The sequence below is a fragment of the Serinus canaria genome, chromosome 7 (assembly GCF_022539315.1).
Source record: "Serinus canaria isolate serCan28SL12 chromosome 7, serCan2020, whole genome shotgun sequence".
Lineage (NCBI taxonomy): Eukaryota > Metazoa > Chordata > Aves > Passeriformes > Fringillidae > Serinus > Serinus canaria.
The window spans coordinates 10,852,483-10,866,676 of NC_066321.1; the positions used below are offsets into that span (position 1 = coordinate 10,852,483).

A 14,194-nucleotide genomic window follows, 5' to 3' on the forward strand; every position below is an offset into this window, starting at 1 on the left:
GACCCTTCCCCTTCCCCTCCCTGCTGGGGGGTACCAAGGGGTGCACCTGCAGTGCCAGACCATCCCCCCAAAACCTCAGGAAAAGCCATGGAAATCTTTCATTGGCTGGGCTGGGAGATTGGATGAGGCTACATTCATTTAGACTAAACAACCCCCATTTCTAGCAGGAACTGCAGTGGGTTTTGGCAGCATTATTGCAGAAATAAACTACTCCCTTGTGCTTTCTTGGAAGTGATGAACAGTGATGGCAGCAAACTGAGTAACCTCTTTAATGTGCAACAACCAGTACGTAAAATAACACGCACTTCATGGTCAGAGTCCAGTTTTAAATAGGAATTACACAATGGATATGTTACATTGACAAGTATATAGAGGTTTCAACATTATTTCCTCAAAAGTAAAAATACACCACATTGGAATATCGCATACAAAATGTAGAATTTGCCCTAAAATAAAATGCTATCAAATCACTTAAAAAATTACAAAAGTAAAATGCATACAAACTCCAGTAAAACTGAACAGTCTTACAAGTCAAGGATAGTTTACAAAGATGCTCTCCAACATGTAAAACCCTCTTCCTTCTCCATATGTTCATGCAGTTCAAAAAAACCCCAACTGTTAGGTGTGTCCCATAATCAAAAGCTGTTTTGATGACCTTATCAAGTACTTCTTTCTAAAATGCACAGTGGAAGACATTAAACACGGTAGGGGAAAAAGAGATTTTAATCTAGCAAATATCATAGGCAGAGAAAAGAGATCTGTTTGGAAAATGCATCATTGTCCCATGGGATCAGGAGCTGATGGCAGGCTGCCCATGTGGACACCCTGCAGCTCTGCTGGGCTGGCCTGGCCCAGGTGAAGCAGAAAGGTCAGAGCAGAAAGAAGAGCTGTGGGGAGGGGGCAGGGAACACAGCTCTGGTTGATATTGCACGTTCAGGCTGTCCCTGCTGGGGAGGGACATGGAGCATCCCCCTCACCTGGCATGGGTGGGCACCCCAAGCCACCTGGCAGCCCTTCCCCAAACCTGCTCCACACAAACCTGCACATCCCCTCTGAGAAGAAAAACATGAGCTTGGCCTTGTGGTGGCTTTGACAAACACATGGACTAAGACTGGAGAAGTGGCCTCAGCCTGAAGGTAAAGAAAAAAATTTTTGCTGCTGGTATTGTCTTCATGTAGCAATGCAAAGTGAGTGCAGTGAGTCTGTCCAGATGCAACAAGAGGATAAATCACATGGAGGAAGCCACTGGGGAGAGCTGTTATTACAGAGAGCAAGTCCCACCTGCCTTCCCTGCTGCACCCTGGAGAACCAGCACCTCTACATCATGTGCCACCACCATGGCTGTCCCTGTCCCTGCAGCTCAAATCCCATCACAAACAGAAAATGAAGGTCAAACACTCATCCTTGAGGAAGGAAAAAATGAGGCTCTGAAACAACTGGGCTGAAGTAGACACCCCTTCTGTGCAAATAGCCCAGGTGCCCAACATTCCCCCTCCTGGGCATCCTGGCTCAGCCCTTCTCTTCTCCCTCTGTGCTGCAGTCCCTGCCCTCCACCAGGGCCTGAAGCTTCCCACGGTGCTGCTGGGCCTGAGCAGTGAAGAAACAGTGCTGGGGCTGTGGGGGGCATGAATTGATCCAAAAACATTGCAATCCCAAGTAATTGGCAGCAGCCAGCACATCTGTGCAAATATTTGTTTTTGCTTGTCAAAACTTTGGACAGAGTTACATTTCTTCCTTTATTTATTAGTTTCATCTGTCTTGAAACACAAACTGCAAAAATTGTGAGCAGATTGACATCTTCTTCTGACTTCACTGTGACTGTGCCTGCTCTGGGGCAATGCTCTGCCAGCTGAAGTGACACTCCTGGAGGAAGCAAGGCAGATATTCCTGTGCCACCCACAACCCAGCTGGCAGCAGTCACAGCTGCAGGGAAGTGAGATGGATCTGTGTTGATGGTGATGATCCCTGGTCCCCTCAGGTGAAGCAGGGAACCTGGAGGCTGCCTGGCTGTCTCTGATGGACAGGAGGCAGCAGCCACAAGAGAGCATTTCCCTCTTCTCCCCCACAGCTGGAATGCTGGGACCCACGGAAGGTGACAAAGTTCTTGTGTGTTTTGGCAGGGTTGGCATCTGCCCTTGCACAACTGTGCATCCACACACACAGCTCCTTGCACACCCCACATTCCATGTGGTGCTTTAACAACCCTGAGAATGGCAGCACCAACATCAAATACCAAATCAATACCCAGAACTGGTGTGGGTTTCCTCACAGTGTAGCAGTTGTCTTGCCAAGTTATTACAATGGTCTGTACTAAGTATAAAAGGAACCTCCTCAAAACTAATGAAACATAAAAATGCCTTTGTCAGAGATACTTACTTAATTTGCAAGTGACCCAACAAAAGAAATTAACAATTAGAGCCCTGCTGTCACACCATTACAGAGCAGTTATATCCACCGTGCAAACTGTGTAATTCCCATTCATTTTTCAGTCACTCCTGACAATTAAATCACATTTCCCTTTCTTGCAAGAACCAACACATGCACATCAATCAGTGCAGCTTGTTTATGTTGCAGTGCAAGGCCATGCAGCCACTTGCTCAGTTTACTGCAGAACAAGCCCAGCATTAACGTCCCTGTCACCACAAAATTTCAAATTGCACATGGACTTCACCAGTCCAGTGGAATATTTCAGTGCTGAAATGCCACCTGGAACTGGGCACTTCTTGCTACTCAGTCCAACCTAGTGCTTTCCCCAAGTTACCACTACAAACACTGACAGAGTCTGGGGTTTTCCAACCCACTCCAAGATTCAAGACATCCCACTCCCAGTCCTTTCAGCTCTGTCAAATGGTTGGGAATAACTGTGATGCTGTGAGCCTGAATTCCTGACACACATAGTGCCCATCTGCTTGGCCTCTCCAGGTGTGGGAGCTAAAATCACAGGTTTCAGGTAAATTACAGGCTGCTTCTAACAGATTATCTGTTCATGATATGTGCAGAATCCTTTGGGTCTGCACTTTATTCCAACTGGCATGATTTCAAAAAAAAAAAAAAAATCCCTATTCTAATGTCCATTAAGTACATGGTCAGCCAACCTCCTTTCCCTGGAAGATTGCTCTGGAAGCAAGGAAGCTCTTCTCCACACCTCCAGCTTAGGGGAGCAGGCAGCCCCGAGGGAGGGCAAAGGATGCCAGAGGAAGTTAATGGGTAACAGCAGTGACCAGAGACAGGAAGCAGTGCTGCAAGTGGAGCCTGCATTTCCTAATCCTGAGCCTCCCCATGAACAGCATGGGAGCTTGCACAGCTCCAGAGCTCAGGAGAAGGAGAGCCAGCAGCACTGGAAGCTGAACCAGGAGTGTCACTGAGCCAAACAAATGTCTGCAATGAACCATTAGGAGAGAGTGGTCACCATGGAGCAACCTTCCCAGCATTCCCAATACAAACCACAACACCATTACCTGTGTTAAGGGGCTCGCGCTGCTGGGGAAGAGATTCTTCAGGGCTGTGAACTTACAGGCCACAAAGAGAAGAATATTCCAGGGCTTCTCAGGGCACCTTCCTCTGCTGGCAAGTCACAGGCCACGCAGCAGCCAATGCTATGACTGGTCCAAGTTAGAGAGACTTCAAACTTTCATTATTAAGAAAAGCATTAACTGTTTTGAGCCTATTCTGCACTACTGCTAATTGCATCTGCACTGCTAAGGGCTCTCCCTGTGCTTCAAACTCAAACTTCCAAAGAAGTGCAAGTAACCTGGCAGGTTGGACTCTTGCTAAATCCAAACAAGGCTGGACCAGGCAGTAATGCTTATCCAAAAATATTTCTATGGGTTGAGTTGTGTTACTGACATGAAATGGACTGCTCCTCCACAGAAGGGTGCTGCTGTGGAGCACAGATGGGGATGAAGTGTTTTTCAGAAATCTCAGCAAGCACATTTATAATCCTCATTTCCATCCTAGGCCAGGTTTGCTAATCTAATAAAATCCAAAACTTGAACACTGTGTGTGTAGAATGCAACCATGTCCTGCACAACTTCAAGTAATTTGGGAGCAATCCTTTGAGACTTTCACGTGGGCAGATTTCCATCAGAGCTGCTGGGAACTCGGGTTGAGCCCTGACTGCAGAGTGCCTGTGAACCCCATGCAGGTTTCCAGCAGGGCCTGGCTGGGCTGCCCAGCCCTGCAGAAGGTCCCTGCTCCAGTGCAGAGGCCCTGGTGGCTGTAACTCAGACCAAGCTGCAGTGCCAGGCAGACACAGGGCACGGGCTCTGCATGCCAAGGCTCTGGCAGTGAGGGGCTGCAGGGCTGGTGTCCATGAGGAGCATCTGGGAGCTGCCCCATAAGGGACAGAGCCAACCCAGCCAGGCTCCAAATGGAGCACTGGCACTGGCCAAGGCTGAACCCACCAGCCACGGTGATAACACCTCTGGGATAACAGAGAAAGGAATGGAAGTTACTGCACAGCTGGAGAGAGGAGTAGCTCTGCAGGTACCCAGGTCAGTGCAGAGGGAGGGCCAGGAGCTGCTGCAGGCACTGGAGCAGATTCCCCTGCAGCCTGTGATGCAGACCATGGTGAGGCAGCTGTGTCCCTGTGGCCCATGGGGAGCAGAGATCCACCTGCAGCCTGTGCAGAACCCCCTGCCATGCAGCTGGATGCCCGAAGGAGGCTGTGGGCAACCTGCTGGAGCAGACTCCTGGCAGGATGGAGAGAGGAGCTCAGGCTGGAGCTGGCAGGACTGTTCCCAAAGGTCTCTGCCCACAGTGGAGAAATTCGTGGAGGATTGTCTCCCCTGGGAGGGACCCCATGCTAGAGCAGTGGAAGAATGTGAGGAGCCCCCAGGGGATGAAATGTGGGATGGTCTGACCACAGCCCCCATTCCCTGTCCCCCTGTGCTGCTGAGGGGAGGGTGGAGAGAAAACCACAAGTAAAGTTAAGCTTGAAAAGAAGGGAGGGATGGGGGAAAGGTGGTTTCAAGATTAGGGTTTATTTCTCTTTATCCTACTGTGATATGATTGTTAGTAAACTGAACTAGTGTCCACGAGTTGAGTCTGTCTTGCCCATGATGGTCACTACTTCAACTCATGAGCTTTCCATTGTATTTTCTCTTCCCTGCCCAGCTGAGGAGGGCAAAGACAGAGTGGCTTTGCTGGGCACGTGGTGTCCACCCACAGTCAACTCACCACACAGAGAAACAGATACCAAAGCATCAGTCACAGTGAGCCATTCACTCTGACTCAGAAAAACAATCAACAGGGCTTGAAACAAGAGGTTCACTCTTCTCCCCTGACTATGGAGAGCCTGCACCTGGAAGCACTGACAAATATTTTGAATTGTTTGATGCCTTCTGGAACAGAGGAATAATAGGTTGTAGTCTAAGTATTGTGTAAAATGCTTCTCCATCTTAAAACAGTCAGGACAGTGAAAGGATTAGAAATCTCTGTCACTCAGGACAGCAATTTTAATCTTTATATAGCTACAGTAAATTGCAGAAACAGAGCTCTGAAGAGCCATCCCAGCTTGCAGTTCTGCCATGACAATGCAACTCCAGTCTCTTGGCAAACGATCCCTCGTTTCAGGGACAATAGGTAGCAGCAGCTAGTGGATACTGAAATTAATCCAGGCACTAAAATGTAGTAAAAAGAAGCTGGACAGTTAACACTACTCATCTGAAAAGTAAGGGATGATGCCAGTGGATCTGAATGTGCTGGTTGGACTGATTTAATTTTCCCTATGCAGGTTAGCTCCACTGCCACAAAGAACCTGCTTCAAGACAGGAAAGACTATTTAGAGCTGATACAGGCAATGAGCTAAATCCATTTTCAGTTACTACAGTAAGTACATCAATTGCTCTGAAAACATAAAAGCAGGGAACAGCTTGTTTTATTTTACTGCACAGAGACACTCCTGAGTTAAGTCTTAGAGGTGTATTCTCTCTGCAAAAGGAGAGCAGGCAGAAGGAACAGATCCGTGTCTGAAAGGTAGTTCTGGGTTTATTTGAGCGAGCTTACCGTGTTGGTGTTGCCCCAGGGGCAAAGAAGAGCCCCACACAGGAGCAGAGGGTGCTTGATTCAACTTCTAGAAATGCAGAGCCTCCTCCAACACATGCACCCACCCCCTGCCACAGAACTGCCAGGAGAGGAAACCATTCCCTGAAAACAATCCCTGTCACACAAGGCATTCCCACTCACGGCAGTGACTGGCTTGGTTACAAACAAGGGCACATCACCTTCCCTAGACAGGATCACCTGGAGTAAACCTAGGGAAACACATACCCTTGCACAACTTATATATATATATATATCTATCTTATATATATAAGTTTTATTTGTTTATACATTGATATAAATATGCACGCCCCCATACACACAAACACACCCCCGTAACACAAAGCACAGAACACACACACATACAGAAATATTTTAAATGATGCTGAACTGAAATCTAAGAATATAATTAACAAATCATTAGCAGGTTTAAAAATTGAGTTAAAAAACTATTCAAAGTGTCTTTAATATTTATGTTCAAGTAAGGGCCAGAACGACCACAGATTAGTACTGATAAAAAGAGCTGGCATCAATTTCCCATATCATGCCAGAATTTGTGAGTTACTCATTGTCAAAATCATTGTCATTTCGCCATCAATGCACCTCCTCAACTGGAAGGGGTTTTTTAGGAAACAGTGATTTCTCCAGACCTGGGTTACAAGCAATATTGTTTAGGCACCCTCAGTCATAAACTAATCCTAAAACCACACACACCTTAGAGTATCAGGAGAGAACTAGCAGGATTCAGACATCCACACCCACAGTATTCAGTGGCACAAACAGTAAAAAAGGCAGTACTGGAGATGGAGGATGGAAACGTGACACAGTGGTGGCCTTTAGAACAGCAACATTTACCTAGAGTGACACTCCAGTACACCACAGAAGCTCCATATTCAGGAGATAGAACCATGGTGGCATTTCAGAGATGACTGTGGGTGCGGTTTGGGATTCAGTGGCATCTAAAGCTATTGTTTACTTGTGCTCCAGGGTGGTAACATACACCTCTAATAACACTGCAAGGATTATTTGCAGGGGTATTTAGGTATTATTTGGGGTATTTAGTATGGCTAAAAACCCTGGTACCAGTGTCTTATATCAGAACCCACTTTATTAGAATGTAAATGTAGTGTACAAGCACCAAATCATATTAGCTTAAATGTTTAATGAACATTCAACATATAAATGACTAGTGATTTTAAAGAGATCTTGAAAAGATTTTTGTTTTCTTTTCTTATTTTTTTTCCTTTTGTTAAGATTATTCCCTATTTTCATTCTGATAGAAGACTCTGAAGATTACTGGTACCCTGGTGTGTATAACCGTGAGTCAGCACACAGACACACACACACAACATACACCTCACTGCTACATCAACAGCCTCTTCAACAGAGAGCCCCAGCCCTGCACAGGGACCTGGACAGCAGAGAGATTCTCTTTGTGCATTTGGTGTCACCATCACCACTCCAGTTCCACATTTATAGCAAATCAAGATGGTCTTGAACGTAAGAACGACCCATCCCTCATCCTCTCTAAATAAAGCCACAATTAAGTCTTGAAATTTCTTTGTTTTTCTGCTGTTCAGCTGTGCAAATCCAGGCAGATGTGCAGACTGCAAAGCTGACTTCCAGTCTCTTCCAAGCCCTCACCAGTGCGGGGTGATCACACGGAGACGACGACGTCGAGATAGAGTCTGTCGTAGGACTCGCGGAAGCACAGGATGAGGAGCAGGCTGAGCAGACACGACCCTGGCAGGCACCAGTTGAACCAGGAAAACTCTGTAAAGCAGAACAGAGACCCAACCTCAGTTATCAAACATGTTCTGTGCTTAAAGCAACCAAAACTTGGACTGATGGCAGGTTTGAAGGAAAGCACTGTGTTCTGACAAAGTCCTGACAGCTCCCAGTTGATCAATCCATGGTTAACTTGGCCTGTGAGCCTTCTCCATGGACACCTTAAGTTAGAGATATTTATAACCAATCCTCCAGCTAATGTAAATCCTCCTTATTCAACCTGCCAATGAAGAAAATGGGGGGAAAAAAAAATCTATCATTGCTAATGGAGAATAAACCACTTCCAAAGACTCTGCTCATTAGTCCCTTGATTTCCATGGGTTGAGAACTAAAATTAAAAGCATAGGGAGAAACTGGGTTTGATTTTGAATCAAACCTGCTACATTGTATAAGGAGGGAAAACCAATTCCTCAGAAGAAATTTGTGCATAATGGGATCAATTCAGTTTAAGTCATTGCAAAAAACAGGTCCTTGGAAGCCTCTTTTCAGCTGTTTGATGTAACGTACTGCTCTTAAAAGTCTGTGTTCTGTACTCAAGAAATCCTATCATCTGATATTTGACTAATAATTAGCAGTTTGATTCACTTTTTTTTCAAACAAGTACAACAAATTCTTTTTTTCTACATGTGTCTAAATTTACTAAAAAAAACATTCATTTAACTGGGTAGTGTTTTACTCATTTTTTTCAAATTTTCCATGATTTATACTTTTATTATTTTTTTCCCTTATTATTATTTAATTTTAGAGAATCTAAACTCTCCCTCCAGAAGAGTTAATCAAATCTGAGTTAATCAAAATTAAGGCTTCATCACTGCTACTTTCTTAAATCTGCAATTTATATTTGCTGAGAGAAATTTATTGCTGATTTATTTTAAACAAGGCAAATGACAACAGTCAGAAAGCCTGAAAAATCAACCTTCCAAAACCAGTAACTTTCAACAAAATTCTCGCCGATCCACCAAAAACCCTTATGGATTTGTTTAGGCAGTATTATTACTAAAACAATAGTAAAAATTTCCTAGGCTTGGAGAAGACTTATGCAATGCCAGAAGTCAACAGGCAAATGCTTTGCTATTATTTTCCTTACAACATTCCTCCTTAGTTGGATTAAACAGATTTTAACTCAAATATCCTAAAAGATGAAATTTAACTTGGGAATACTTCATGTCTTTTTTGATCTAGAATTTGTGCCAGCACTGGTGATGCAGGGAATGCATCAATCGTGTGAAACGTCATTTTCCTTTTGTTTTTCCCTTGGAAATCCCTGCAGAAAAGGCAAAGGAAACCTCATCCAGAGGCTGCAGTTTTGGGGCACAGCACTAGCAGCAAGGCTGAGCTTTAGGGAGGTTTACATCCCCACTCTGCTAGCTGAACCAAAATCTTCAGTGCACTGGAAAGCTTCCAGGGTTTGGGTCCTTCATAGCATTTGCAATATCAGTACAAGGAGAAAAAGAGAAATTGGAATGAAAACTACTAAAAGATTATTTGGCTAAAAGGAAAGACCAAGGGAATAAGATGAATTTGACTGAGTTCTGGTTTATCTGTAAGCTTCTTAAATGCCATTACAGGATGTATTTGAATCAAATGAAAGCAAATGATTAAGATCATTATCTATCTTCTAACAGATTTTTTTAATCAGAGGAGCCAATAGCACCCCTGGCACTGATCCCCCTCAGTGACCACACACTCTCTCATACTTTCTATCAAAGAATGAATTTTCCTAAAAACAAATTACTTTATTTTCTTTCCTTTTGAAGAAATAGGGAAAATATTTTAAGTGTATGGGTATACCAATTTCAGGTTTATCCTAACCTGCATTTAGTGGTATCTCATAGGGAAAGAAATATGAGAGATAAAAAATGGTTCCAAATACTCTATTTATGGGGGAATGAGTCCACTCTATTGTAATTTTTTCATCAGAAGTGAGACACCATATCCCCATCCTCATTTATTATGTAATGCCAAACACTGAAAAAATTCTCTGAACATTCTGTGTCATCTTTCCAGTTCAGGTACAGATTTCAGAAACAACAGTATGTGTGAACAGAGTTCACACCAATTAATATCAAAAGTATACTTTAAAATGTAAAGACTAACTCTCACATCACCCCAAGGCTAGTCCAGATGGCATTCAGATTTTACATGATACAGTTCAGCATCAGTATTAAAAAATTAAATAATTTCTCTCCATTTGTGTTTGCAGACCACAATTTGGAACAAGGTTGTCATCCTGCTTGCAATTTCCTGGCAGAAAGACAAACCCTGCTGAAAATCTGCCCCAGGTTGAAATCTTGATAATTTATAGCAGAATTCAATCTGAAATTTGTCACTCTCCTCTTAGTTATAAAATACAACATCTTAAGAAGTAATAATACATAAAAGCTCACATTTTCTAATGGTTTACAAATATTACACCGTGAAGCAAATGTTTACTATAACAGCAAAATACAAAGAAAAAAAATCTGTGTCTTTGAAAACCTTTAATAAAGACTTCCCTTTGAAAGCCAGCTGGGTTCTTATTTTACAATTTGGAGTAATAATATGTATTATAGTCTACTAAACAGCAAATTTTAAGTTATGATTATGAGTTAGGAGGAAGCAAATAATACTTGAGAGTCAAGGAAGTCTGAATGAATTGACAAAAACCTGAAGTGAAATCCTGTTGAGCTGGAAAAGGCCACAGGATTTCCCACAGGAATGTTTGTTCTGTCTTTGGGCAGTGGGACCTCTGACCCACTGAACAGAGCTGGCTGTAAATGGGGCATTTCTGCTCTGCCCCTCCTGGGCAATACAGCTCTACCCAAGAGCATGAGATGGGGTGAGCTTTACTGTGGTTCTCACCACCCACAGGTACAAACATTATTAATGGTCACATTACCCAGCCCTTTATAAAATTTGATGACATTGTGTACTTTGGTGGTTTCTGGCTACAGCAGATTCAAGTAGAATTACCCTGAATCTAAAAAATTTTGTTTTTATAAGCATGCATATAGAAAAGAATGATTAAAATTCTCCTTCCTTGCTGCCCTTGCTTGGATTCAAACATTTGGTTATTAACAGAAATTGTACGTGCAAATCCTTCCTTTTACTGACAAAGGTATGCCCTTAAGGAGTATTACATTTTTCAAGTGCCTTATATTTCTTACCTGTATGGTAAAATGTGAGGAAAAACAAAAGCACTCCCATGAACACATTACTCAGAAAGGTGACAACTCCACAGCTTATTCCTTCTGGAACAGGGTAGACTGTCTCCACAAAGAGCTCAAAGAATATTGGTACGCTGCTGTTGAGGAATATGCCCAGCAAAATGCAGGATGTGTACAGTGTAGCTACAATGGAAACAAAATCAGTTATTAATTTCATGCTGGTGTTTTCCCCTCCTATTCAGAGCTGCCAAGAATAGTAGTATTTGAATAACCAAAAAATGCATAATCTTATTTTTATCCTCTGTGCATCAAAAAGAACATCACATCCCACTAGCTTTAGGAAGAATGCATGCATTGATATGTGAGAAAAAAAATCAGAAATATTGATTGGTTTATTTATCTATTTATTTAAACAGAATGCATGAAGATACATTCAGTGATTTGGACTTCACTTATAAGTAAAACAAACAACAAAATTATGAATGCAGAGCATCACCTACAGTTTAATTTACCTCTGAAACAAACAGAAAATATTGTCCTAGACACAATTAGGACAGGGAGCAATTAATGCACCGAATTGGAAATGGACATGGATTAACCTTTTGACTTAGCTCTAAAGGTCAAAACTAATTTTGCTTCCATTTTACAAATAAATACTAATGATCTACCAGCTATCAAGACATTAGTATTCAGCACAGCCTGAGCTGCAACACGTTGAATCCCTTCTGGCTTCAAAAGGAAATGAAGGGCACCCAGCTCCAGACAGGAACGGGACAGATTTGATAATGCAGATTATTTGCTGCTGTACAGCAAATTGTTTTTCTTGGACAAACCAACAGACAAATGTGACGTCTCTTCAGCAACCTCAACTATTTTGTTCTACAATTTCTGCCAAATACTTCACAGTACTTAATACAGAAGCTTAATATGCTTATACTATCATTTAATAAACTTATTATGGTTATTTCTGGACTAAAAAAAAAAAAAACAAACAAAAAAAAAACCACAAAACTTCACAAAAATTTAGTATATATTTAGAAATTCAAGTAAGTTTTTTCTTAGTGCTGTCTTGGACAGAGAAGATTTCCTGACCTGCAACCTCAATAACCTGAGGTTACTGACCAAGTAAAAAGAAGAAGGAAATTATGAGAAGGCTTTAAATAACCAGAAAACTCTGAAATAATTTCTGAGGCTCCCACCAAAATACTAAGAAAACCTTAAGAAAAATATTTCAAATACAAAAGTGTTATGAAGTCAGAGGTGAATTATTTATAGTGTCCTTTCGCTGCAGTGAAAAGATTCTATGGTACAAAACCCTTAGAATTTTTTTTCATATAAATATATATATGTGTACATATTTCAGTTTAATTTACACTCTTTTGTCTTAGAAAGGGAAAAACAAAAACAGTTCTACTTCATCTTTTGTTAAGCACTGCTCAATCTTCCTACTGAGAAACTGTCGGGAAGCAGGAAATGTTCAGCTTAAAAAAAATTTTAAAACAGCTTTTTAAAATATAAAAAATCATGGAAAAGAAATAAAGGGATTAGGAAGCAGAAAGGGCTATTTATTACATCCTCTATTTCATGTGGTTTGCTTCCAAGGCACAAGAACATTTCTTTTTCAACAGAGGACTTGTCGAGACAGGACAAAGGAGGGAGACGTGGCCCCACTTCTTTGAATATACCACAGTACTCTGAGCTGTTAAGAAAAACAAACAAAAACCTGCAAAACCAAACAAAACCAACTCCCTCAAAAAAACCATGGTAGCTTTTTCTATTCTTGAATTCTCCTGTTATAAACTGCAGAATAAATCTAAGAAATTGATGCAAGATACGTCCAGGAGTCATCAGAGAGGAAAGAAAAAAACCCACACAGTATTAGGATGTTCTTCCTAATGCACTCCTCTAGCTAACACTGGAGACCTGCTTCCCTAGTTATAAGATCCATAGATTTTTGCTGCAAGTCCTCACCAGTATTAAAGTTTCATGAACCACTCTTTGAGCTCCCATTTACCTCAAGCACTGCTGCATATTGCTCTAAATCTTTCTAACTGCTGTCAGGTGTACCCAGAATATCCAATCTCACTCAGTAGTTGGAAATTTTTGCATTGGCTTGAGAGACCAACACATAAATGAAACAGAAGAATCTCTTAAGACAAATGAACATTTGCTCCTTATTATCACACTCAGTTGAAGACGTCTATAGATAGATTTGTAACTTCTAGAGAACGTTTTCAGAACCTCTCCCAAAGAAGAGAAGGTGGCACCCAGCTGTAATTCTGTATCAGAAACTCAAACAGTGGAAATAGTTGAGAAGCTGCTGAAAGCCCCAACAGCACCACTGAAAGTGGAACACTGAACACACTGTCAGAAGCAACACCCCTGCAAGAAGGCTGAAACATCTTCCAGAAGGAGCAACAGCCAGGAAAAGGGAACTCATACCTCTGAACAGAGACAATGTCTAGACATATAATTTCCAGAAACATAGAGTCACTGAGATGAAAGCAAAAATCAGCAGCCATTTAAAGACTTCAGATTTTGTTTAATACAGTAGGTGCCAAGGTTTCCATAAAATGAGAAGAAGCCTTCAAACTAGATTTGCTAGTTTAAAATATGCCAGTTGAATTACATCATTGCTCACCACTCACTGCAAGGTATTAAGATGATCAGACCACAAGTGAACAAGGGCAGTAACTCTGTACCTTAGAAAGAGCACCCTCAAATTTCTTGTCAGGACTCTCACAGGAACACACCCACTGGCACACAGCTCACACCTCCACACTGAGAGGAGCAAAGCAGCTTTGGCATCACCCTTTGGCTGCCCCAAAGTATTGCCTGCCTTGTGTGTGCACACCAGGAATTGCCAGCTGAATACCAACGACAGCGCCTCAGCTGAGATCACAGCTAGTACTGAGAAAACAAGGTCTGTGGAGAAGTACAGGTACACACACCTTTGGAATTAATAAGCAGAAATGTCACAGCAAAAGGACAGACAGAATATAGCATCTAGTAGGTGCCAATTTAAATTCTAACATCTAATGGAAATGATAGCTTTTAACTGGAAAACCACAAAAAGAAGCTCTGAAAATGAGGAAGATGTGCACATCTGAAAGCTTTCTTTAAATGGTAGGTATTGTAGTGATGGGAAACTGCTTTTTATCTCATGCATCTGTAAATCAGTTAGGGTTATCCTGAGTGCTACAGAAAGCTTATTCCAC

At 42.1% G+C, this 14,194-nt stretch overlaps 1 protein-coding gene across 1 annotated transcript in view; it reads right to left on the reverse strand.

Moving 5' to 3' along the window:
* Window positions 1-245: 245 nt before the first annotated feature.
* The window catches only part of SLC49A4 (solute carrier family 49 member 4), a 70,659-nt gene continuing 56,710 nt past the window's right edge, over window positions 246-14,194 (reverse strand). Inside the window, exons 8-9 of the mRNA XM_009087837.4 lie at window positions 10,977-11,159; window positions 246-7,815 (exon numbers count right to left, since the gene is read on the reverse strand). Coding sequence (XP_009086085.2) covers window positions 7,700-7,815; window positions 10,977-11,159 — 299 coding nt within the window. The 3' untranslated portion in view covers window positions 246-7,699. The remainder of the gene's footprint in view (window positions 7,816-10,976; window positions 11,160-14,194) is intronic.